Here is a 22,598-nt window from a genome sequence, read left to right as displayed (position 1 = left end):
CCTTTCCGCTGTAAATATGGGGAGAGATTCCCGGGGACGCGTGAGTCCGAATGAGGTGAAGGATGCTTCTACAAAACTGCATAAATTTTAATAAAATGACGGGTTCGCTTGCCAAGAGTCAGCCCTTCGTCCCAACGGCAACGCAGGCCGGCCTGTTCCCCCCACGGCGGCGGGAAGGACTCCGCCTTGGCGATCCTCTGATGACAGCCCCTTGCCTTGGGCACTCCAGCCCCGGCCCTACCCAGGGTTCAGACCCATCTCCTAGCGACAAATCCAGGCTCAGGTTTGAAGGGCGGAGACGAGTGCATGGCCGGCCCTGGCACCTCTTCCTTCACTTTTTAGTCTTTTCTGATCCGAAAATAATCTTGGGGTATTGAAGAATTCTTGGTGTCTTACGTTTTGAGCCTTATGCAGACAGGGCTCCTGGCCAAGGCTTTTCCAACTCGAGCTCGGTGGCATTCTTTGGTTAAAGAGCAATGGTTCAAGGTCCTTTGCCCCTTAGGACACCGGAGGGGGTTCTCCAGCAGAGGTGGGCGCTGGGCTTCCGTCCTGCGTTTACCTGTGGTGGCCGATGTCCAGGAGTGCAGTGGCGCTCTGCGTCAGGGGTGCGGAGGTAGGGCAGAGGGGGAGGTCCTGGGCCTTGGCTGCCCTGTGTTCAGAATTGACCACGGAGGGCAAGGTGCATTCAGTCCATGGGCTACTTACCACTCGTTCCCGTTGCAGAAAATAGCCCTGCTTTGGGGTTAAAGAGGATGGCACTGATCCTGCCATGGCTCTGTTTATGGCTTCTAGCCTTCTGCTGGCCTGGCCTTCTGCAGTGGAAACATGGGGCCCCTCTGAGTTGCTACTTCACAACTCTTTCCCAACTGTTGCCCAAGTACCAACACAGAGGCATGGCATCCTATGCTTCCCTCCAGCGTCTTTACCACACTGTACTGTCACTGGTGTGTTTACGTGTTCATTTCCCTGTGAGGTGAGTGCTGGGGCTGTATTTCTGCCATTTCTATCACCAGGTTCTTTACCTCGGAGGAGGTAAATAAATGGGACCACTGCCTCCCCCACTCCCACACTGCTGCAAGTGCCATATATATTTGGGGAGCATCCCAGCTGGGGTATTTGCTAGTGGAAATGTACACAAGTCAGCGCGAACAAAGCTAGTTTTGTATACTTACGGCTATTAAGCCTGAATCTGGACATGGGAAAGCAGCGCCTTGCAGATTTCTTCAGCGACAATGAACAGGGGCCAAAGTTGGCTGGATCTCTTGTCCAGTTGAAGGTCCTGGGCTGTAGGTAGCACCCGGACTGGGGCAGGAGTGCAGAACTGCTTGGCAGTGGCCCTAGGATCCTGGGGATCAACTCGGGTTGAACCACATGCAGGAAGTGGGGAGGGCCCTGCTCTTTGTAGGCCCCTCTCAGGAGGACCAATGGGATCAGACTCAGAGACGGCAGTTCTTGACTGCTCAGCCCATCCTGGTGAGATCTAGGCTAGAGGAGAGAAGAAGCCTCTTACCACATTTCCTGTGAGGCTGGGTGGAGTGGTGGGAGAAACAGGTAACTGAGCCCTAGCTGGTGTGGCTCAGTGGATAGAGCGTCAGCCAGCGCGGACTGAAGGATCCTGGGTTCGAGTCCAGTCAGGGACACATGCCCAGGTTGCGGGCTCGATCCCCAGTAGGGGCATGCAGGAGGCAGCCGATCAGTGATTCTCTCACATCATTGATGTTTCTCTCTCCCTCTCCCTTCCTCTCTGAATCAATAAAAATATATTTTAAAAAAAGAAATAAATAACTGAAAAATCTCCCACGCCATAGCCACTACGGAACCAGTTACTCAACAAAAAAAGGACCCACAGGGTTGCTACTAGCCCAGGGAATAGTGAATGTGGCAGCTGCTTCGTTGGCCCAAGACTTTACTTATCTCCCGCTAGCGCCACGGCACTGGCCGTGCTAGGGAGAGATTACACGGGAGCCACTGAGGGTGGGGTTATTGCCAGATGGGAATATAGGGAACCAGTCCCTTGGGAGAAGGTTGGGAGCTGCACTTGGCTGGATACCAATGCCAAAAACAAGGGAGCTTGGGAGCGGACGTAAAAAGAACAAAAGACTCCTTCCTAAGGCCCAGCATGCACTGCTTCCCCAGGCTGCACTGCCAGATACCATCACATTAGCCTCCTGGGCCGCAGCCCCCACCATGTGCCAGTTCAGCCCTTGTTCCCCGCCCGGAGAGATGCTAGAGAGCCCCTCACCCGGTACTCATGCAGTTTTCTCTGGCTGTGCTGGCTGGCTTGCACGATGGTGGCGATCTGCTCTACAATGCCCAGGCTTCGGATGAGGTTCTCCCTCCGCAGCAGGGCGTTCAGCCGCTCCAGCTCCTCCTCTTCCACAATTTCTTGAGGCTGCATGGTGTCCAGGTGTCCCGGGAGCAGCTACAAGGTACATGAGAGATGCATGCAGGCTCCCCAGGGATGAGTCCCAGACCATCAACAAGTCCTGCCCACTCTACCGCCATCCCTCCCTGACCTTACTGCCAGGTTCCCTTTGCTGCCCACTCTCTCGCGATCTGTTCCAAAAAGTCGGTTCCAGCCCTAACTGGTTTGGCTCAGTGGATAGAGCGTCGGCCTGCGGACTGAAGGGTCCCAGGTTCGATTCCGGTCAAGGGCATGTACCTTGGTTGCAGGCACATTCCCAGTAGGGGGTGTGCAGGAGGCAGCTGATCGATGTTTCTCTCTCGTCGATGTTTCTAGCTCTCTATCCTTCTCCCTTCCTCTCTGTAAAAAAATCAATAAAATATATATTTTTTAAAAATGTCAGTTCCAGTGGACTCATTAGGAACTCATCTCTCTCTCACACGAGGAGGAGAGGACAGCAGATGCCCGTCTCTAATATTCCAACCCATTTTCCTGCAGAAAGGCAAGAGCCACAAAGCCCCTGACACCTTTTGCTCCCGTTTCCGGTTCCTGTAAGCCAAGTGGGTGGAAAGGCCCTGGAGCCTGGGCCTGGGGCGCCTCTTCTCCCCTGCCGACTCCCCCTGGTTCTGCTCCTTGTTTTCCTTTCGCTTCTTAGACTCTAAGACCTCCCGCTGCTTCTGCTTAAGGCGGATCTCTTCCCGTTGCTGCCTGACAAGATACAGCAGCTTCAGACACTGGAGAGATTGTGGTGGGAAGGGGGTAAAGAGGGAAGGGCATATGGGGATGGGGAAAGAGTAGGAAATTATGATCCGTTTTGGGACTGATGGGAGAGGAATGTGGGGACGATGGGAAACCTACTAAATTGAATCAGGAAGACTGATAGGGTTTATCATCCCCTCCCCCTTTCCTCAAGGGCCTGGCACCCTCTCCACCCCGCCGGGGAGCAGTTCAGCTGCAGGAGTTGCCCCCGCCCGCGTGGAGAGGAGCACGCAGGGCAGGGTACCTGGCGCACTCCTCTCTGGCCTTGGAGGCCGCAGTCTCCTGGAAGAGGGAGCCGCTGTGCTTAAAGAAGGGTGCATACTTCTCTGTGTCAGGCCCAGGGTAGATCCTCCGGTACCCCCCAAGGTGGGAGTCCTCGTAGCATTCCTGGTCCAGCAGTGCTGCCTGGGACAGCTCCGTTAGTTCCCGCCTAAGAAAACCAAGCTCCGGGTGAGTCGGGAGGTCTGCGAGAAGGCCGAGTCGGGAGAGGAAGGCTGACTGCGGCTTCGAGAACCTGCTGCTGCCGTCAAGGCCTTGCGGGCCGAGCCTCTGCGGTGACAGCGGCCAGGCCCGTCGGTGTGTTGTAATGAAAACAGGCTTGACTTAAATTGGGTTTTTAATCATAGAAAATCTAGAAGAGAAGAAAGAAGCTAAAAGCTGCCCGTGGTGTTAGGGTGCAGTGAGCATGTTGGTTAGGAGCACAGACTGAGGCAGGACGTCCTGAGTTTGAATCCTGGCTTTGCCACTCACCAGGCCCTTCTTTTTTATAATATATTTTATTTTTTATTATTTTGTTTTACATTTTTAAAAATATATTTTATTGATTTTTTACAGAGAGGAAGGGAGAGGGATAGAGAGTTAGAAACATCGATGAGAGAGAAACATAGATCAGCTGCCTCCTGCACACTCCCCACTGGGGATGTGCCTGCAACCAAGGTACATGCCCTTGACCGGAATCGAACCTGGGACCCTTCAGTCCGCAGGCGGATGCTCTATCCACTGAGCCAAACCGGTTAGGGCTTGTTTTACATTTTTGTTGATTTCAGAGAGGAAGGGAGAGGGGAGAGAGAGAGAAACATCATGATGAGCCTTCGCCAGTTTGGCTCAGTGGATAGAGCATCAGCCTGCGGACTGAAGGGTCCCGGGTTCGATTCCAGTCAAGGGCATGTACCTTGGTTGCAGGCACATCCCCAGTAGAAGGTGTGCAAGAGGCAACTGAATCAATGTTTCTCTCTCATCGATGTTTCTAACTCTCTATCCCTCTCCCTTCCTCTCTGTAAAAAATCAATAAAATATATATTAAAAAAAAAAAGAAACATCGTGATGAGAGAGAATCATGGATTGGCTGCCTGCCTCCTGCATGCCCCCTACTGGGGATCGAGCCCACAAGCGGGGTATGTGCCTTTGGTTGAAATCGAACTGGGGACTCTTCAGTCCACGGGCCAACGCTCTACCCAATGAGCTAAACGGGCTAGGACACCATGCCCTATTTATTCCCTCCTTCCTTTCTTGTTTTAAATGAAATTGGGATCATACAACAGCATTTGTAAATGGCTGCCTGATGTTCTAGTGCATGATTGTACTTTTGTTTATTAAGTCCAAAGGTTTTCAACCTTTTATCCCCAGTGAAAGACACGATTGATAAAGTCACGTGCACAATGCAATCCTGCCCGAATACCCAGGGCACATAGAGTTACATTTCCCCTCCCCTCACATAAATTCTGAGTGCCTACTGTGTGCCAGGCCCCCAGGATATTATGGGAAGTCAAATACACATGTGGCCTGTATCTTGTAACGCAAGTGGGGAAGAGGGACGTGTTTATTATAAGAATAATCCTAAATCTACTTCAATTCATTTTTTATTGATTTATTTTTTGAGAGAGAGAGAGAGAGAGAGAAACATCGATTTGTTGTTCCACTTATTGATGCATTCATTGGTTAATTCTTGTATGTGCCCTGACCGGGAATCAACCCACAACCTTGGCCTATCAGGATGATGCTGTAACCAAGAGCTACCCGGCCAGGGACCATTCATTTTTATGTATCATCAACAAACTGTAATTTAGTGTCGGCAACAAATTACCATGTTTGTAAACCGTCTTACAATTAAAACAACAGTGGGTGAACAATATTGATTTAAACTGTCCCCTAAAAATAAATAAATAAATCAACTGTCCCCTAACAGTGAATTAGGCTAAACTGTTTTGTGTTTCATTACTATACACTTTCTCAGGAAATGGTTTCTAGAGGAACTTTGTTAAAAAAAAAAACAACAGCAGCGAATCAAACACATAAAGCTCCTTTTGTACTAATTATGAAATGGCTCTAACGTACACTGCTAAGCAGGGTCCAGAGCGTGGGAAAGTTATGCTCCTGTCTGGGCGGTGACAGGAGAAAAACAACTTGCATAAATACACGTATGTGCATTAAATGTTTGTGAGAATATAGGCATGACCCGAGGAGCAATGATGGGCTGGGGGACAGTGAGTAGCAGGAGAAGAAGGGCACGAGACAGGCTAATCGCTGCATCTTTTGCACGTGAACTGACTTGTCTATGACAGGTGATGTATTATTTATGCAAAACATTGTTTTCAATAGCTGATCAGCCCCAGGCTTTCATTCTCAGGAAAGTGATAACGAAGAAGACAAGTTACACAGCTTGCCCGGCGGGCGTGGCTCAGTGGTTGAGCGTTGACTTATGAATCAGGAGGTCACGGTCGATCACATGCCCGGGTTGCAGGTTCGATCCCCAGCGTGGGGCGTGCAGGAGGCAGCCGATCAGTGGTTCTCTCTCATCATTGATGTTTCTCTCTCTCCCTCTCCCTTCCTCTTTGAAATCAATAAAAACGTATTTTAAAAATAATAAAACGGACACCTGGAGTACCTGGCCTCCCGTAGCTCTTGGTGGCAATGGAAAAGCCTCACTTTGACTCGCCGCTTCTCTTCCTCCATCACCTTCCTCTTGTCACAGCCCCGGAGGTTGGCAAGGATCATGGCATCTAAGAGGAGCGCGTCCTTCACTTCTCGGTCCAGGCGCGAGTCCGTGGTGAAGCTTGGAGAGTGGTTTACCTGCCAGGAGGAGCCGTTATCCGCCCCCTTCCTAGACCCCCTGAGCAGGTGGCCATCTCTTGCAGGCCCAACGGGGGTGGGGGGAAGGGGCGCTAGTAGGAGGGTTTAGCAAAGACATCCCCCACAGTGGCCTCAGCCAAGGAGGCTGGATGCTCTGACTTCCAAGGCCACAGGACTCTGCCACAGAGATCCCTCTAACCCCGTGGTCGGCAAACCGTGGCTCGCGAGCCACATGCGGCTCTTTGGCCCCTTGAGTGTGGCTCTTCGACAAAATACCATAGCCTGGGCGAGTGTATTTTGAAGAAGTGGCGTTAGAAGAAGTTTAAGTTTAAAAAATTTGGCTCTCGCCCTAACCGGTTTGGCTCAGTGGCTCGAGCGTCGGTCTGCAGACTGAAGGGTCCCAGGTTCGATTCCGGTCAAGGGCATGTGCCTTGGTTGCGGGAACATCCCCAGTAGGGGGTGTGCAGGAGGCAGCTGATAGATGTTTTTCTCTCATCGATGTTTCTAACTCTATCCCTTTCCCTTCCTCTCTGTAAAAAATCAATAAAATATATATTTTTTTAAAAAGAAACTTTAAAAAAAATGGCTCTCAAAAGAAATTTCAATCGTTGTCCTGTTGATATTTGGCTCTGTTGACTAATGAGTTTGCCGACCACTGCTCTAACACACAGGCTGGTGGGAGCCAGACAGCCTGCCTGTGTCGGTATAATGTCCTTAAAGGCAAGGCTTACATGAGGAACACTTGGGATCCAAAACCTTGATTCCTACGGTGCAGGCAGAGGCCACCAAGATCTGACTCAGCACGTCCAAAGCACAGAGATCTTATCCTTTCTGCACGTCCCGCCACCCCCGTGCCACTGCGCCCCCCTTCTCTGTTCCACCACCTGAGTGTACGCTAGTCCCAGGCGTCCTGTTCGAGGAGGACTTTGGTTTTGGAAAGCCCGCGAGAGAATCCTCACCTCCAGCAGCCAGGGCTTCAGCTTGTGGTCCAGCAAGATGTCAAAACCAAGGATCTCAAAACAGGCACAAGTACCTCCACTCAGATGTTGGGGGAAACAGGTGCGGTAGTTGTGGCGAAGAATAGAATGGGCCGAGATGATGGTTTTGATGATGATGTCCTCGATGTCCCCCCACATCTCTCGGGGGTCGTAGCTGTGTTCTCGCAACCAGGCATTGAGCGTCGACAGCTTCCTGTGAGGCCCAGTGCTCAGAGGAAGACCCACTTCTCGGCCCGTGGGGCTGGGCTGCAGGCAGGAGGCTCCCCAACACTAACCTAACTCCGTGCCTCAGTCCCTTGTGCTTTAAAGGGCCGCTACCAGCTTGGAGCCAGGTTTGTTACCCGGCTGGGTCGGGGCCCCACTTGGTGGATGGGCACAGGACAAGGGTCTGTAGAGTTTTCCTGAGCAGTCGGCCTCCCAGGAGCCAGTCTCAGTTTCCTTCCGGGGCCGCTGAGACTGAGGCTAAGGGGCAGAGGAAGAAAACAGCAGGGAGTACCTCTTACTGCCCACAGCATCATCCTGGACAAAGTTCTCGTTGTGTTTGTTGATGGCGTAGTTGGTCAGGTGCATGCAGACTTCATCCTGGGGGGAGAGCGGCCTGCGGTCTCCCCCCGCATCTCTCCTGGCCACCCTTCACTGCTTTGGAGTGCCCCGCCCCCTTCTTCCCCCTCCCTCCTCCCCCCTGGGACTGCACATCTCCTGTCCTGCTTCACCGAGGACTGTCCTGGCAGCCCCTGGGGAAGAAGGGGTGCTGAGGCGCTCACTAGCTTCATTTCTTGTTGTGGGTGAGGAGCCACTGGCGTCTCCAAGGAGACCTCAGCACGCAGCAGCGGGAAAGGAAAGGGTGCCGCCCTGCCCCCGGGCTGCCCCTGGCCCCTTACCAGGTTGTTGTGATTGGGCTCCACGTAGGGCATGGTGGCGAAGCGGGCCAGGCCCTCCTCGTACATGAAGATCCGCAGGGGGTCACAGGACGTGAGCAGGACATAGATGCGCATGTCGAACTTGAAGCCGTCGATGAGGAAGGGCTGAGAGGGCGCAGACCCGCCAGGGAGAAATGACAGTGCTTTGAAGAGCTCACTCAATGTCACACACGGTTGTGCGTGCCTCAAACACGCAACAGCTCCTTTAACTTCCACAGTGACCACGTGACACAGTTACTGTTGTTATGCCCAATAACAAGTGAGGAAACTGAGGCACAGGCAGGGTAAGACAGTTGTCTAAACCCAGATGTCTAAGAAGTGGAAAACCTCAGGTTCAAACCCAGGCAGGCGAGCTTTGAGCCAGGGCTCCACATGGCCTCCAAGATAAGGGGGAAGGGGAGGGGAGCAGAAAGGGCAGGAGCTGGAAACTGGCTTCCTCCCTGGCTTTGGGAGAGACGGGGTACCCCAATGCTGGTGGTACCCCAATGCTGGTGGAGGGACCTGGTGGTCCTGAGGCGCCCTTCACCTTGGAGATGTACTGCTGGCAGATCATATGCTCTCCGATCTTGACCTCCCGGGGGTTTCGGGTGATGAAGATGCCGCGGCCCTGACAGCCACTGTCCGGCTTGCAGATAAACGTTCGGGTTTTCCGCTGACGACCACAGGCATGGAAGTCCCCGTAGCTGTGTGCACACGGGGCGGGTCAGAAGGTTCCTGTGCAATAGGGTGGTCCCAGGGTCCCGTGGATCCCTCCTGCCCTCCAGTCCATGCTCTTCCTGGAGCCCTCAGTCTCAGACCACTCCACTTCCATCCCGAGACGTTCAAGGTCATTCATCCAGAATCTAGAGGGAACCGAGATGGCGAACTCTCCCCTCCCCAGGGTCGCACTCACTCCGCGGGGAGGCACCAGGTGCGGGGGAAGATGTTGTACTCCCGGGGGTAGATTTTCTGCATGCGCTTCAGGTTCCGGGCCAGCAGGTCTTTGCGACAGATTTCCGTCATGCCAGGGAAGTGGTTGATTTTCTGAAATGGAGCCAATTAGTTAACTACCCCCCAGAGGAAGCGGCTGTTCCTGGGGCCTGGACATCCAGAAAGCAGTGGAGAAGGACTGGGAAGGTCAAGGTGGAAGTCAGTAGAGGTAAACACTACCTAGCACCCCAAGGAGAAAACAGGAAGATCGCCTAAGGCAGGTGAGAAACCCTCCTTGGCCTCTCCCCAAAACACACATAACACTGAGGTTAGCAAATGAGGAAATGAGGGGTGTTGAGAAGGGGCTAGACAAGGTTTTGGTCCTTCTATCCCCTTATAACATCCCTCAGACCACCAGGGACCAGTCCTGTAAGAATAATGGGTGTGGCCCAGCTGGCGTGGCTCAATGATTGAGCATCGACCTATGAACCAGGAGGTCACGGTTCGATTCCCAGTCAGGGCACATGCTCAGGTTGCAGGCTTGATCCCCAGTAGGGGGCGTGCAGGAGGCAGCCGATCAATGATTCTCTCTCATCATTGATGTTTCTATCTTTCTCTCCCCCTCCCTTCCTCTCTGAAATCAATAAAAATATATATTTTTTTTAAAAAAAAGAATTATTGGTGTGTAACAGCACAAAGCAAATGAGAAAACATTTCCCAAAGAGAAAAAGAAACTAGGACCCAGCCCACAGCATGCACTGCCAGGGCACCCCCAGAGGGCACGGCATTGCCTACTGCCCCACACTGTGGGAGGCAGCATCCCCACGGCTCCGTGCTCTCTCACTGGCTCGCCCACTCGCTAGCTGCGTGAACCTCTGAGGCCTAACAAAAGGGATCTACCTCTCAGGGTTGTTTTTTGAGGATTTTAACATAGATAGATAGATAGATAGATAGATAGATTGATTGATTGATTCCAGAGAGGAAGGGAGAGGGGGAGAGAGATAGAAACATCAATGATGAGAGAGAATCATGGATCGGCTGCCTCCTGCACGCCCCCTACTGGGGATCGAGCTCGTAACCTGGACATGTGCCCTGACCAGGAATCGAACCGTGACCTCCTGGTTCACAGGTTGATGTTCAACCACTGAGCCACACCAGCTTTTTTGAGGATTTAATGAGGTAAGAACGTAAAGGCAGTGTCTGGTTCGGGCTCTTCTCGTTGTGGGACAGGTTACAGTCTCGTTAATGGGGAGGTTTCTTGTGAGGCTTCCCTAGAAATATGCATGCAGACCCTTTTCAATTATTTTTTAATATATTTTATTGATTTTTTATAGAGAGGAAGGGAGAGGGATAGAGAGTTAGAAACATCGATGAGAGAGAAATGAGAGTCATTTTTTTTTTCATGTTAGCTATTGAGGAGATGCCCACCCTACCCGAGACTAACTGAACAGTGATCGATCAGCTGCCTCCTGCACACTCCCTACTGGGGATGTGCCTGCAACCAAGGTACATGCCCTTGACTGGAATCGAACCCAGGACCCTTCAGTCCTCAGGCCGACGCTCTATCCACTGAGCCAAACTGGTCAGGGCCCTTTTCAATTATTTTATTGAAAGAGTGGAGGTGGGATGCTAGGCTAAGCTGCTGAAGGCTGGACCATTCAGCTGGCTTTGAACGCAATGAGTCTTCCCCTGTGATGGCTCACCTGCCCTGGGGTGGGCGGGGGGGGGCGCAGTTGGACACACAAGCCGCCAGGCAAACAGCAGATATTGAGACAGGATGTGCCCAGCAGACATTTTTTCAGATAACAGAAGTTCCAGAGACTTAAGAGGAGAGTATTTCCATTGGGGTGGAAGCCCCTGGCCATGGCCTTTCCTGCCCTCCACAGCGGGATAACTACAGTGACAGCCTCGGGTGCCTGGGCACAGGGCGGGGAGTAGTCATTCTGGGGCCACAGCCCCTTTAGGATCGTGGGTCAGGAGGTTGTACCTGAAACCTCTTCATGTCCATGACTCGTTCCAGGGACACAGAGCAGTCCGTCCAGTACACGTTCCACTCTTCGTCTTCCCCCGCCTCCCTTAGGCCACACATTTGGGCCGCGCGACGCACTGTGGAGAGAGGGAGGTCAGTGAGGCCCAGGCTGGGTCAGGTGCGGAGCAGCCCTGACCGGAGAGCGGGCAGAAGAGGGAGGTAGTTACCTCAGCTCTGCACTTCAGTTGCCATGGGACAACTCCAAGTTCGTGAAGCTGTCGGGCCCTTCCACAAGCTGACAGAGAAAACGAGAGTCTGGCTCTCTGCGCCTGTCACGCCCGCTCTCAATCAGGACGGTTTCTAGCCGGCAAAGCTAGCCCTTGGCAGGGATCACACCGGCACCTCACACTCTGGGGGGCCCCTTGCACAGATGACAGTGGGGTAAGAGGGGAGAAAGAGATGGCTGACCTAGAGGGTGATTTTTTAAAAATTGCTGAAGCCACCTCAAGAGCTTCCTTGAAAAAATGGTTTTAGTCTCATCTCATCTCTGATTTAAAAAAAAAACAACCTGAAAATTGGCCCTAGCTAATTTGGCTCAGTGGATAGAGCATCAGTCTGCAGACTGAAGGGTCCTGGGTTTGATTCTGGTCAAGGGCACATGCCCAGGTTGCAGGCTCAATCCCCAGTGTGGGGAGTGCAGGAGGCAACCAATCAATGATCCCCTCTCATCACTGATTGTTTTCTCTCTCTCTCTCCCTCTCCCTTCTGCTCTGAAATCAACAAAAGTATATTTTAAAAATAAAACAAACTGAAAAAGTTGGGGGCAATGGTGACTTCCAGTCATTCTTTCTTTTCATGTTAGCTATTGAGGAGATGCCCACCCTACCCGAGACTAACTGAACAGTGATGCGTCTCAGCTGCGAGTGGCTGAGCCAGGGCGCTCAGTACAGGCTACAGGCCAGACGAACACGGTCCAGGGGCTGGGAGCCTGATTGGGGGACCACCCCCAGACTGAAAGTGACAGCAGAGCCGGGGGCTTACCACTCTCATATCTGCAGTTGGTCAGGTTGATGGCCAGGGCTCTGGGAGGGAGGAAGAGCAGCGATCAGGCACAGTGGGAGAGGAGGGCGGACCCCTGGCTGTCAGGTGCTCAGATAAGAGACACCCAACAAATCCAGACGCAGTTCATTTCCTCCAGGAGCCCCTTGAGGACCAAGATGACACACACATGCTGAAATTCTACACTGAGCCACCCCCACGGTTCTGAATGTTGTTTGTTTTTGTTGTACCAAAAGGTTAATGAAGCTCCAGTATTCCCTGTCATCCTTCCCAGGCTAAAGGGAAGAACTGGGGTCCCCACCCAACTGCAAAGGGAAGCTGGGGGTGACTGTGGAGCCGGGCATGTGAGGGGGTTCAGGGAACTGTTACCTGCATCTCCGCCTTCTCTTTCTTCTCCCAACCTGTAAGTCACCTAAGGCGGCTGGGGCTATGACTACTTTTGGAATTTTCGTGGCCACAATGGATAAGGCGACCCCACTGTCGGCCTTTGAGAGTGTCTGCTGAGTGGGGTTAGAAGAGATGGCAACTTCCCCATTATCACACTCCTCCTCGGATTCCTCTTCTTCAACAGAGTCTTCCTCTGATTCACTGGTCTTGGAGGGACTTGGCTCCATCCTTTAGATTCTGGGGGGACAGGGGCGGGGATGAAATATACTCAGACTTCCCTGCACGCCTGGGATAGGCCTGCAGGCGTCCACCCTGAGGACCTTCCTGGTGTGATAAGGGAATGTGGCTGCTCCTCCGGAACAGAACAATCCCACTGCGAAACGGGCAGTTTCCAAGTAGGCAATGGGGGTCCTGGGATGCCCATGATAATGCTGGGTTCGCTGGCAAGCCCCAGTCATCCAAGGTCACTCCACACAACATACTGAAGTGCAGCAGGATCTGAACAGAGCTGGCAAACACCATGCCGTAACTTCTTTTGTTTTTGAGTGGGAAGGGGGATGGCTGGAGGAGGGGGGCTTCGCTTTTAAAATAGAGCATAAGCCCAAAGGTCCGCTAGGCCAGCCTCAGTTTCTCCATGTGTACACACTGGGGCCAGGCACCCGCTAGCTAAGACCTCTTGGGTTCTGACAGCAGAGGAGGAGCCCCCTGTGGACTCTGCCCACCGGGAGTTCCGAGGAGAGTGGAGGGACTGATGAGTCCACTCCTAGTGGCCTGGGACTGGACTCAGCTGGTCGCTCATGTCCACCCTTCCTTCCCTGGGCATTGCCGGGCCTCAGGGACCGACCGCCTCCTGGTTCCTTCCACAGGACGTGCCGTCCCCACTGATCACAAGGGGGAGCCCGTTCCCCACGGGGGTCACTCTTAGTTGCGAGATCCCGGCGGTGGTGGCTCCTTCCGCAAGCTGGCTGCCACCGCCCACTGTCGCCATGGACACGAGTGACCCCCATTGGAGCAGCGTTCTGGGGGCGGGGCCTCCTGGGAACCACACCCACTCGGCTGCGCGTTCTGAGGCCACCTTGTGCACTGGGGAAAGGAGGGTGGGGGCTGGCTGGCAGTGGAAGGGCCACCTAACCTGAGGCCCTCTTCCTGTGGCAGCTGACATACTGCATCATGGGACTTGTAGTCCTTTGGCTTCAATGCCAGTAGGCTCTACCCCACTCCCACCCTTTCTTGTACCACCGGGCTAAGTGCAGCATTTGGCCAACTGTTAGGCAGACACATCTGCTTGCCTTTGTTACATTTTTTTTTTTAAATAACCATGTCTGAGCAGTCTCTGCACCAGGAGGGTCAGCCTCAATTAGCACATGTGCCCTCAAGTGCCTTATCAGACTATCTCTTCACTGTCCATCCACTTTATCTGATTCTGATGGCCACTTCCACCAAACTCTGCTCACCTTGGCACCTTACGATTATCCTATGTGGTTCAATCTAGAGGACACTTTGAAAATTTCCCTCTTTTAGCCCTGGCCAGGTAGCTCACTTGGTTAGTGTATTCCTAACATTTCAAGATGGTGGTTCCATCCCCGGTCAGTGCACGTACAAGAATCAACCAATGGATGCATAAATAAGTGGAACAACTCAATGTTTTTCTCCCTCTCTCAAAATAATCAATAAATTAAAAAAAATTTCCCTCTTTTAAGAAGACATAGACGTTTTCTGATTCACAGACTCTTTTTTGTTTTGTTTTGTTAATTCTCACCTGAGAATATTTTTCCATTGATCTTTAGACAGTGGAAGGGAGAGGGAGAGACAGAGAGAAACATCGATGTGAAAGAGACACATCGATTGCTTGCCTCCTGAATGCACCCCAACCAGGGCCAGGGAACCTGCAACCAAGGTGGTGGCCTTGACCTGCCCTTGACTGTAATGGAACCCAGGACCCTTCAGTCTCTGGGTCGATGCTCTATCTACTGAGCCAAACCAGCTAGGGTTGACTCACAGACTACTTGATCTTTCTTCAGCATATGACACTCTCAAGTACCATCTCCTTGAAATGCTTTGGAGTCCTTTGCCTTCCAGGACACCCTCTCTTTTTTTTAACATGTTTTTATAGATTTCAGAGAGAGGAAGGAAGAGGGAGAAATATGAATGATGAGAGAGAATCCTTGATTGGCTGCCTCCTACACACCCTCTACTAGGGACCAAGTTCACAACCCAGGCATATGCCCTGGCCAGCATTGAACCATGACCTCCTGGTTCATGGGTTGATGTTCATCCACTGAGCCATACCAATCAGGCTCATTTTTTTTTCTTTTGACAAATATTTAGTATTCCAGGTGCTGTTCTAGGACCTGAACCATCATTTCTTGCCTGAATTTCCACCATTCACCAACCTCTTAATTGGACCCCTGATTTTATTAATCCACCCATCCAATACAGCTAAAGCAGCAGTCGACAACCTTTCAGACCTCACAGACCACCGGTTGGCGACCACTGAGCTAAAGTATTCTTTCTAAAATGCAAATATTACTCTCCCATTGAAAACTCTTCAGGGTTTCCCATTCGATCAAATCCAAAACCTCTTAGTACATGACGCCCTTCATCAAAGAGCAAGCAAAGAGGTAGAGAGGCCCCCCTGGATCAGCCTTCCTGCCACTCTCAAAGCCCAGGGCTCTGAGAACAAAGGGTCCCCTAAGTGTTCCATCCTCAAGATTAGAAAAAAGCTTCCATCTAAATCCCATTCTTGCCTGGCCAGTGTTGCCCAGTGGTTGAGCATTGACCATTGACATATGGAAGGTCACGGTTTGATTCCCAGTCAGGGCATATGCCTGGCTTGTGGGCTCCATCCCCAGTGTGGGGCATGCAGGAGGGAGCCAATCAATGATATTCTCTCATCATTGATGTTTCTATTTCTCTGTTCCTCTCCCTTCCTCTCTGAAATTAATACAAATATATTTTTAAAATTCCATTCTTGAGAACTCACAAAGTATATAAATGGCTGAGAAGTAAAACCATAAAGGAAACCTCCTCCCTGCCCCCCGCTTTTTTAAAGTATATTTTATTGATTTTTTTTTTTCGGAGAGGAAGGGGGAGGGATAGAGTTAGAAACATCAATGAGAGAGAAACATTGATCAGCTGCCTCCTGGACACCCCCTACTGGGGATGTGCCGCAACCAAGGTACATGCCCTTAACCGGAATCGAACCTGGGACCTTTCAGTCCACAGGTTGACCCTCTATCCACTGAGCCAAACCGGTTAGGGCTGCCTTCCCCCCCCCCTTTTTTTAAAAATAAATCTTTATTGTTTAGATTACAGATGTTCCTCTTTTTCCCCCCATAGCTCCCCTCCACCTGGTTCCCCCCCACCCACCCCATGCCCTTACCGCCCCCACACTGTCCTCATCCATAGGTGTACGATTTTTGTCCAGTCTCTTCCTGCACCCCTCACGCCCCCTTTCCTCTGAGAATTGTCAGTCCACTCCCTTCCTATGCCCCTGATTCTATTATATTCACCAGTTTATTCTGTTCATCAAATTTTTTATTCACTTGATTTTTAGATTCACTTGTTGATAGATATGTATTTGTTGTCACTTTGTTGTTCATAATTTTTATCTTTACCTTTTTCTTCTTCTTCCTCTTCTTAAAGAATACCCTTCAGCCAAAACCGGTTTGGCTCAGTGGATAGAGCATCGGCCTGCGGACTGAAAGGTCCCAGGTTCGATTCCGGTCAAGGGCATGTAACTTGGTTGCGGGCGCATCCCCAGTAGGAGGTGTGCAGGAGGCAGCTGATCGATGTTTCTCTCTCATCGATGTTTCTGACTATCTATCCCTCTTCCTTCCTCTCTGTAAAAAAATCAATAAAATATATTAAAAAAAAAAAAAGAATACCCTTCAGCATTTCATATAATACTGGTTTGGTGTTGATGAACTCCTTTAGCTTTTTCTTGTCTGTAAAGCTCTTTATCTGACCTTCAATTCTAAATGATAGCTTTGCTGGGTAGAGTAATCTTGGTTGTAGGTTCTTGCTATTCATCACTTTGAATATTTCTTGCCATTCCCTTCTGGCCTGCATAGTTTCTGTTGAGAAATCAGCTGATAGTCGTATGGGTACTCCCTTGTATGTAACTAACTGTTTTTCTCTTGCTGATTTTAAGATTCTCTCTGTCTTTTGCCCTTCACATTTTAATTATGATGTGTCTTGGTGTGGTCCTCTTTGGATTCCTCTTGTTTGGGGTTCTCTGTGCTTCCTGGACTTGTAAGTCTATTTCTTTCACCAGGTAGGGGAAGTTTTCTGTCATTATTTCTTCAAATAGGTTTTCAATATCTTGATCTCTCTCTTCTTCTGGCACCCCCATAATTCAAATGTTGGTACGTTTGAAGTTGTCCCAGAGGTTCCTTACACTATCTTCATATTTTTGGATTCTTTTTTCTTTTCCAGTTGGGTGTTTTTTGCTTCTTCGTATTTCAAATCTTTGACTTGATTCTTGGGATCCTCTGGTCTACTGTTTAATTTCTGTATATTATTATTTATTTCAGACAGTGTATGCTTAATTTCTGACTAGTCCTTTTCCATTTTTTTGGCATTCTCATTAAGATCCTTGAAGGTCTCACTAAGTTCCTCGGAGGTTTCTGGAAGATTCTTGAGTAACCTTATAACTGTGGTTTTGAACTCTATATCCAGTAGTTTGCTTTCCTCCATTTCTTTCATTCGTGACATGTTTCTTTGTCTCATTTTGGCTGCTTCCCTCTGTTGATAGAGTGGCCTTGTGTGGTAGGTGTCCTATAGGGTCCAGTGGCTCAGCCTCTCCAATCACCTGAGGTGGACACTCTTGGTGCACCCCTTTATGGGCTGTGTGCACCGTCTTGTTGTAGTTAAGCCTTGATTACTGTTGGTATCACTGGGAGGAACTGACCTCCAGGCCAATTGGCTGTGAGGACCCATTGTGTCTATAATGGAAGAACTGCTGTGTTGGAGACACCCTTATGGGGCAGGACTTGCTTCAGTGGGACTTTGGTGCTCACTGAGTCTGCCTCTTGAGTGTGTCACTTATGGATGTGAGGAGTTGCAATCTGGTATTGTCTCACACTGACCACTAGGTACACTGGCTCCTGGATCTCCAAGGAGTTGCAAAGTCAACCACTGCCTGAGGCCACCCAGCAGGAACTACAGTGAGATCTGCAGATTTCTCCTCTTTGTTTGGGGTTTGGAAGTTTTGGAGCTCTCTGACCCAGCTGCAGTTAGGTTAGGCTGCGAAAGGACAGGCCATTCATATGCAAAAGCCGCTGCGCACTGCTTGAGTGGGGTTGTAAATTGGGTGGGGCGGGGTCTCAGGGAGTCACCAGGGCGGAGCAAACAGCAATGGCTGCCAGTCAGCCGTCTCTGTGTCTCATTATCTCCGAGTCTCCACATCCCCGCGTCCCGACGCAGTAACAATGATTTCTGCGAGCACCTCTGCAAGAAAGCCACCCTTGCTTTCCGACCCAATGCCAGACAGTCCAGTTTCTCCCCGTAGGAGTCTGGGTCCCTAGAGTCTCACTGGAAACTGGGAGTTCAGAGCAGTTGGGAGCTTAAAAACAGCGCACCCAGTTGCCAGCCTGGTTCGCGCTTCTCCGTACCTCTGCACCTCCTACCCAGTCTCAATGCGCTTTTTTCTTTCCTTCTAGTTGTAGAACTTCTACTCAGCCAGCTTTCCCATGGTTCTGGATGATAGCTGTTTTGTCTTTTAGTTGTAGTTTTGGTGTGTTTGTGAGAGGCAGCAGGTACAGGTGTATACCTTATGCTGCCATCTTGGTTTTCCTCCCTCCCCACCCCCTCTTTTTTTATGGAAAAGCCTATTTGGGCCAGAGAAGGCTTTCCTCTGAGCATCAGTCCAAGGGAATAAGTGGGAAAATCTGCTATTTGGGCTTATCACCTTGGACACAAAATCCACTTTGCTATAATGGTCACCTGCAAACCCTTCAGAGAGTGAACAAGTAAAATAAAGTGAAGCCTGTATATGCAGAGGGTTTCAGAAAGAGGCACTGAGCTAAAATGACAGCAAAATGCCAAAAATATGAGGGCAACCAACATTTTTGGTAGAAATTTAAATGTTCAACATATTAATGGAAACATTAAATTTTTTATAATGTTTTTCTTGTGAGATGGGTTGTAGTACATATTCTGCCTTATCCCAATGAGACTATAATATCTTTTGGCACTCAAACCTCTAAAATTCTTTCCTAGAGGCCTAAGCATGGAGAGCCAACCACCTGGGGACCTGACCTCAGGTCTGGGCCAGTGAACTGTTAAGGAGAGCTGCTGTGACAGGAGCCGCTACCTGGTGAGACAGTCACACGTGCTTGGTCCCAGCTCAGCTTCTGATGTCTGCCTGCCTCTGATGCAGTCCCGACTCCACTACTGATGAGCTGTGTGACCTCAGACAAGTTACTAAATCTCTGCCCACCTCCATCTCTTCATCAGTTAAATGGAGGTATTAAGAGAAGCTGTACCTTGCCCTAACCAGTTTGGCTCAGTGAATAGAGCGTCGGCCTGTAGACCGAAGGGTCCCAAGTTCGATTCTGGTCAAGGGCACGTACCTCAGTGGCAGGCTCCTCCCTGGCCCAGGCCCTGGTCAGGGTGTGTGCAGGAGGCAACCAATTGATGTGTTTCTCTCACATCAATGTTTCTCTCTCTCTCTTCCATTCTCTCTAAAAGATCAATGGGAAAATATCCTCGGGTGAGGATTAACAAAAAATAAAAATAAATAAAAAAGAGAAGCTGTACCTTTAAAGCTGTGAGTACCACTTGTTTTTACACTAGACTAAGTTTGTGAGGAGTACTCAGCTGTGTTTGTTAGGGCTGGAGGAAAATTCCAGGTAGCCAGGCAGGTGAAGAATGTGCTATAAGGAGGGCATCTGGATGGAGCAAGGAGAGATGAAGAAATAAAACTCAGTGGTAGCCTTAGCTGGTTTGGCTCAGTGGACAGAGCGTCGGCCTGTGGACTGAAAGGTCCCGAGTTCGATTCCGGTCAAGGGCACATGCCGGGGTTGTGGGCTTGATTCCCAGTAGGCGGCGTGCAGGAGGCAGCCAATCAATGATTCTCTCTCATCATTGATGTTTCTATCTCTCTCTCTCCCTCTTCCTTCCTCTCTGAAATCAATAAAAATATATTAAAAACAAACAAACAAAAAAAAACTAGGTGGTAGGCAAAGAGGGAACAAGCAGAGGGGCAAAACCAGAGGAAGTGGGGGCACCAGGCCAGAGGTACATAAACTATCACTTTTGTAAGACTTGATATGAAAAGGAAAGTCCAAAGAGAAACTCAGGAGTATATAACTCTTGTGCATCCCCTCTTCCCAACAACAGGCTGGGCATCCCTGGGGCCTGCCCAAGAAGAAAGGAAGAAGCAGATACATCCATGAGGACTCACTCATTCGATTTATTCCAAGGTATCTCCTCTTGAAAGAGACCATTTTTATCAGTTCTTGATCCCTCCTCTGAGGCTACGACAGGTGAGAGAGCAGTCATGGAAATGCCCCAATTATTGCTCCTCCTGGGCTGTCAAGGCCACCAGTGCTGCCCGTACCTCTTCTGCCTGCTCTGGGGGCAGCAGACAGTCTTGAATGAGGGCCAGAGCGGCCGCCTCTGTCAGGCTGCTGAAGTCCTGGGGCGTTTTCACAGGGAGGTGCCCGGCCAGCTCACAAAGGGCAACATTGAACGCCTCACGTTCCTTTATCCCAAAGCTGGACTTGCGGGGCCAGAGGATTACCCGGACCCCTGTGAGGGTTGAGGAAAAGGAAGTCTTTCCAGGGGGTGCACCCCGGGTCACAAACAAGTTATGTGCAATCTCATGGTCAGCCAGATAGTCCGTGGCTCGACACACCCTGCTTATCAAGGCTTCTAAGTCCGGCCCTGGCCCGCTGGTGTAAAAGAGGAAGCCGGGAGCTGGGACAGCCTGGAGCAGGTGCAGATGGCCCCCAGGGTCCAGGGGCTCACTTGGTGCCCCCTCCACGGGCAGCCTGTGGGTCAGGTAATAGCCGTGCAGGTGGAGGTGGTTCACTGAGGCCAAGCCGCCCAGGCTGTTGAAGCCGACGCGGAAGCCGGGATGTGAGCTCAACAGCACGGCCTCCAGCCCAGCCCGGAGTGCACCCGGCAGCAGGCGCTGGGGGAGTCCCCGGGCCGGCTCGGGCACCAGCAGCACGTGGCCCCACTCCAGGGGGCTCACGTTGATCATCACGAGGATATCGTCCTCCTGGAGAACACCCAGGAGCTCGGGCTCCCGGCGCAAACGGAAGAGGACTTCTCCTGGCCGGATTTTGTTGAAGTTAAACTCTTCAGGGTCAAATGCCTGCCTGACGCTCCTGATGTTCTGGGGGCGCCTCCTCTGCACCCCTCGTTCCACATTCAGCTGAGCCACGAAACCCATGGAACCAGGGAGCGTCTGGGTCTGCAGCTCCCCCAGGCAGTAGCGGAACAGCCCCAGCTCCATCCGCTGTCTCCAGGCAGAGCAGAGCGCAGAGTCAAAACGAGACAGAGGCAGTGTGTCCGGGAGGCTGGGCGTGGTCCTCGGCCACTGAACCCCTTCCCGTGCGAGTTCCTTCTGTCCATAGACAAAGTCAGGGATGCCTTGCTCTCCCCAGTCCTCCCTGTTTGGAGGTAGCAAATAGGAAGTTTCGTTTGAACCAGCTGAAACAGCCATGGGCCGACCTGAAACAATCATCAGAGGGGGGGGAACACATGATGCTACCCCATTTCCAGAGATTTTATTTTTATTTTCAAATAACCTTTACTTGTTCTTCTGGTTACAAAAGTAATATAAACCTCTGGTAAAATATTTTGAAATACAGAAATGACTCATGATCCTGTAGATTAGCATATATTTTTGCTGAATTAAAAATACGTATTAGGCACGCCGGCATAGCTCAGTGGTTGAGCATCAACCTATGAACCAGGAGGTCAAGGTTCGATTCCCAGTCAGGGCACATGACAGAGATCCAGATTGGCTGCCTCCTGCATGCACCCCACTGGAACCCAGGCATGTGCCCTTGACCAGAATCGAACTTGGGACCCTTCAGTCTGCAGGCCCATGCTCTATCCACTGAGCCACACCAGCTAGGGTAATCACATTGAGTGCTGGGCAAACTACAGTCACTCAGTAAACATTTACTCAACCAATGCCACATATCAGGTCCTGGAGTGCATGCCTCTCATAGCTCATGGGGCTTACAGTCTAGTGGGGGAAACAGACATCACCCGAGTAAATATAAATTGCAAGCAAGATACATGCCGTGAAGGAGAAGCATTGGGAACTCAGCAAGTGTAAGACAAACTCCTAATCTAGTCCAGGGACTCAGGAAAGGCTTCCGTGAAGAGAAGCCAGAAGAGGAACTGAGTGCCCACGATGGCTAAAACACAGAGGCCCTGAGGAGATGGCAGAGAGAAGCTGAAGTCAGATTACAGGGGCCCGAGTGTTTTTGTTTTTAATGGACATGCTCACATTTAGACTTTACAGATCAGCAAGCAGATTAAATTAGAAGAATCAAGAAGTAATCCCTACAAGTGCACCTGTCAATTATACCTCAGCAAAACCGAAAACGAAAGAAATAATCTCACTTCCACCTCCTCCTCTCGGCAGCTTGGAATCCTCACCCTTTGGAATAGCGCAGTTTCATTCATTCCTGCATTGATACTTGGGAACCTACCTTGCAGGGCTGTTACAAAAATCTAAGTGACTCCGCACAGCGTCTGGCATCCGGTGGGTGTTAGGAAACAGCCTCACAGGCAGTAAGTGTGCGGCTATGTCTGGAGAGGCGACGTGGGGGCAGCAACACGTGAGGCGGGGGCCGGATGGTGACGTCGGGATGCAAAAGCCGTCCTCAGGCACAGGGGCAGCGGCGGCCAATGGCCACTCAGAGAGTTTCCAGGTCCCCCTGGCCCCAGACTTCCCTGCTGCCCTTTACCAGACCTCACCCGAGGCCGCCGCCGCCACTCACTGCAGGCGAAGAGGACGCTCAGCGCAATCGACCCCCAGCAACTGCAGCCATAGCTCAGCGAGGACGCGGTGTCCTCCGCGCATGCGCATCCCGCGCGCACGCACGCGGCGTGGCCCGCCCCGTCCGCCCCCGGAGGCGGGGCCTGTGGGTTGA

General features: G+C 51.1%; 2 protein-coding genes across 9 annotated transcripts; both read right to left on the bottom strand.

The window, feature by feature from the left end:
* Nucleotides 1-70: 70 nt before the first annotated feature.
* Nucleotides 71-22,281, bottom strand: TTLL13 (tubulin tyrosine ligase like 13). Of its 8 annotated transcripts, none has more exons than XM_080651541.1 (15): nt 22,155-22,281; nt 12,457-12,711; nt 12,070-12,110; nt 11,047-11,165; nt 9,043-9,173; nt 8,677-8,833; nt 8,112-8,255; nt 7,727-7,812; nt 7,192-7,423; nt 6,048-6,232; nt 3,408-3,593; nt 2,932-3,112; nt 2,243-2,422; nt 1,173-1,485; nt 71-812 (listed from the first exon to the last, which is right to left on the bottom strand). In XM_080651541.1, the coding sequence occupies exons 2-15, from the start codon at nt 12,699-12,701 to the stop codon at nt 556-558; spliced, it is 2,457 nt and encodes an 818-aa protein (XP_080507667.1). In that variant the 5' UTR covers nt 12,702-12,711; nt 22,155-22,281; the 3' UTR covers nt 71-555. The 8 variants fall into 8 exon arrangements, with proteins under 8 accessions (XP_080507667.1, XP_080507672.1, XP_080507668.1 ...); XM_080651546.1 differs by having other exon boundaries at nt 1,173-1,345; XM_080651542.1 differs by lacking the exon at nt 22,155-22,281 and adding an exon at nt 19,883-19,929.
* On the bottom strand, nt 19,878-22,541 carry GDPGP1 (GDP-D-glucose phosphorylase 1). The gene is made up of 2 exons (XM_080651549.1): nt 22,155-22,541; nt 19,878-21,159 (listed from the first exon to the last, which is right to left on the bottom strand). Exon 2 carries the CDS (start codon nt 21,149-21,151, stop codon nt 19,994-19,996), a length of 1,158 nt encoding a protein of 385 aa, XP_080507675.1. The 5' UTR covers nt 21,152-21,159; nt 22,155-22,541; the 3' UTR covers nt 19,878-19,993.
* Nucleotides 22,542-22,598: the final 57 nt, after the last annotated feature.

This window comes from Plecotus auritus (genome assembly GCF_963455305.1).
Source record: "Plecotus auritus genome assembly, chromosome: 15".
NCBI classification, from domain to species: domain Eukaryota; kingdom Metazoa; phylum Chordata; class Mammalia; order Chiroptera; family Vespertilionidae; genus Plecotus; species Plecotus auritus.
Note: the sequence above shows the minus strand (reverse complement) of the source record. Positions and strands in the feature narration are given on the sequence as shown.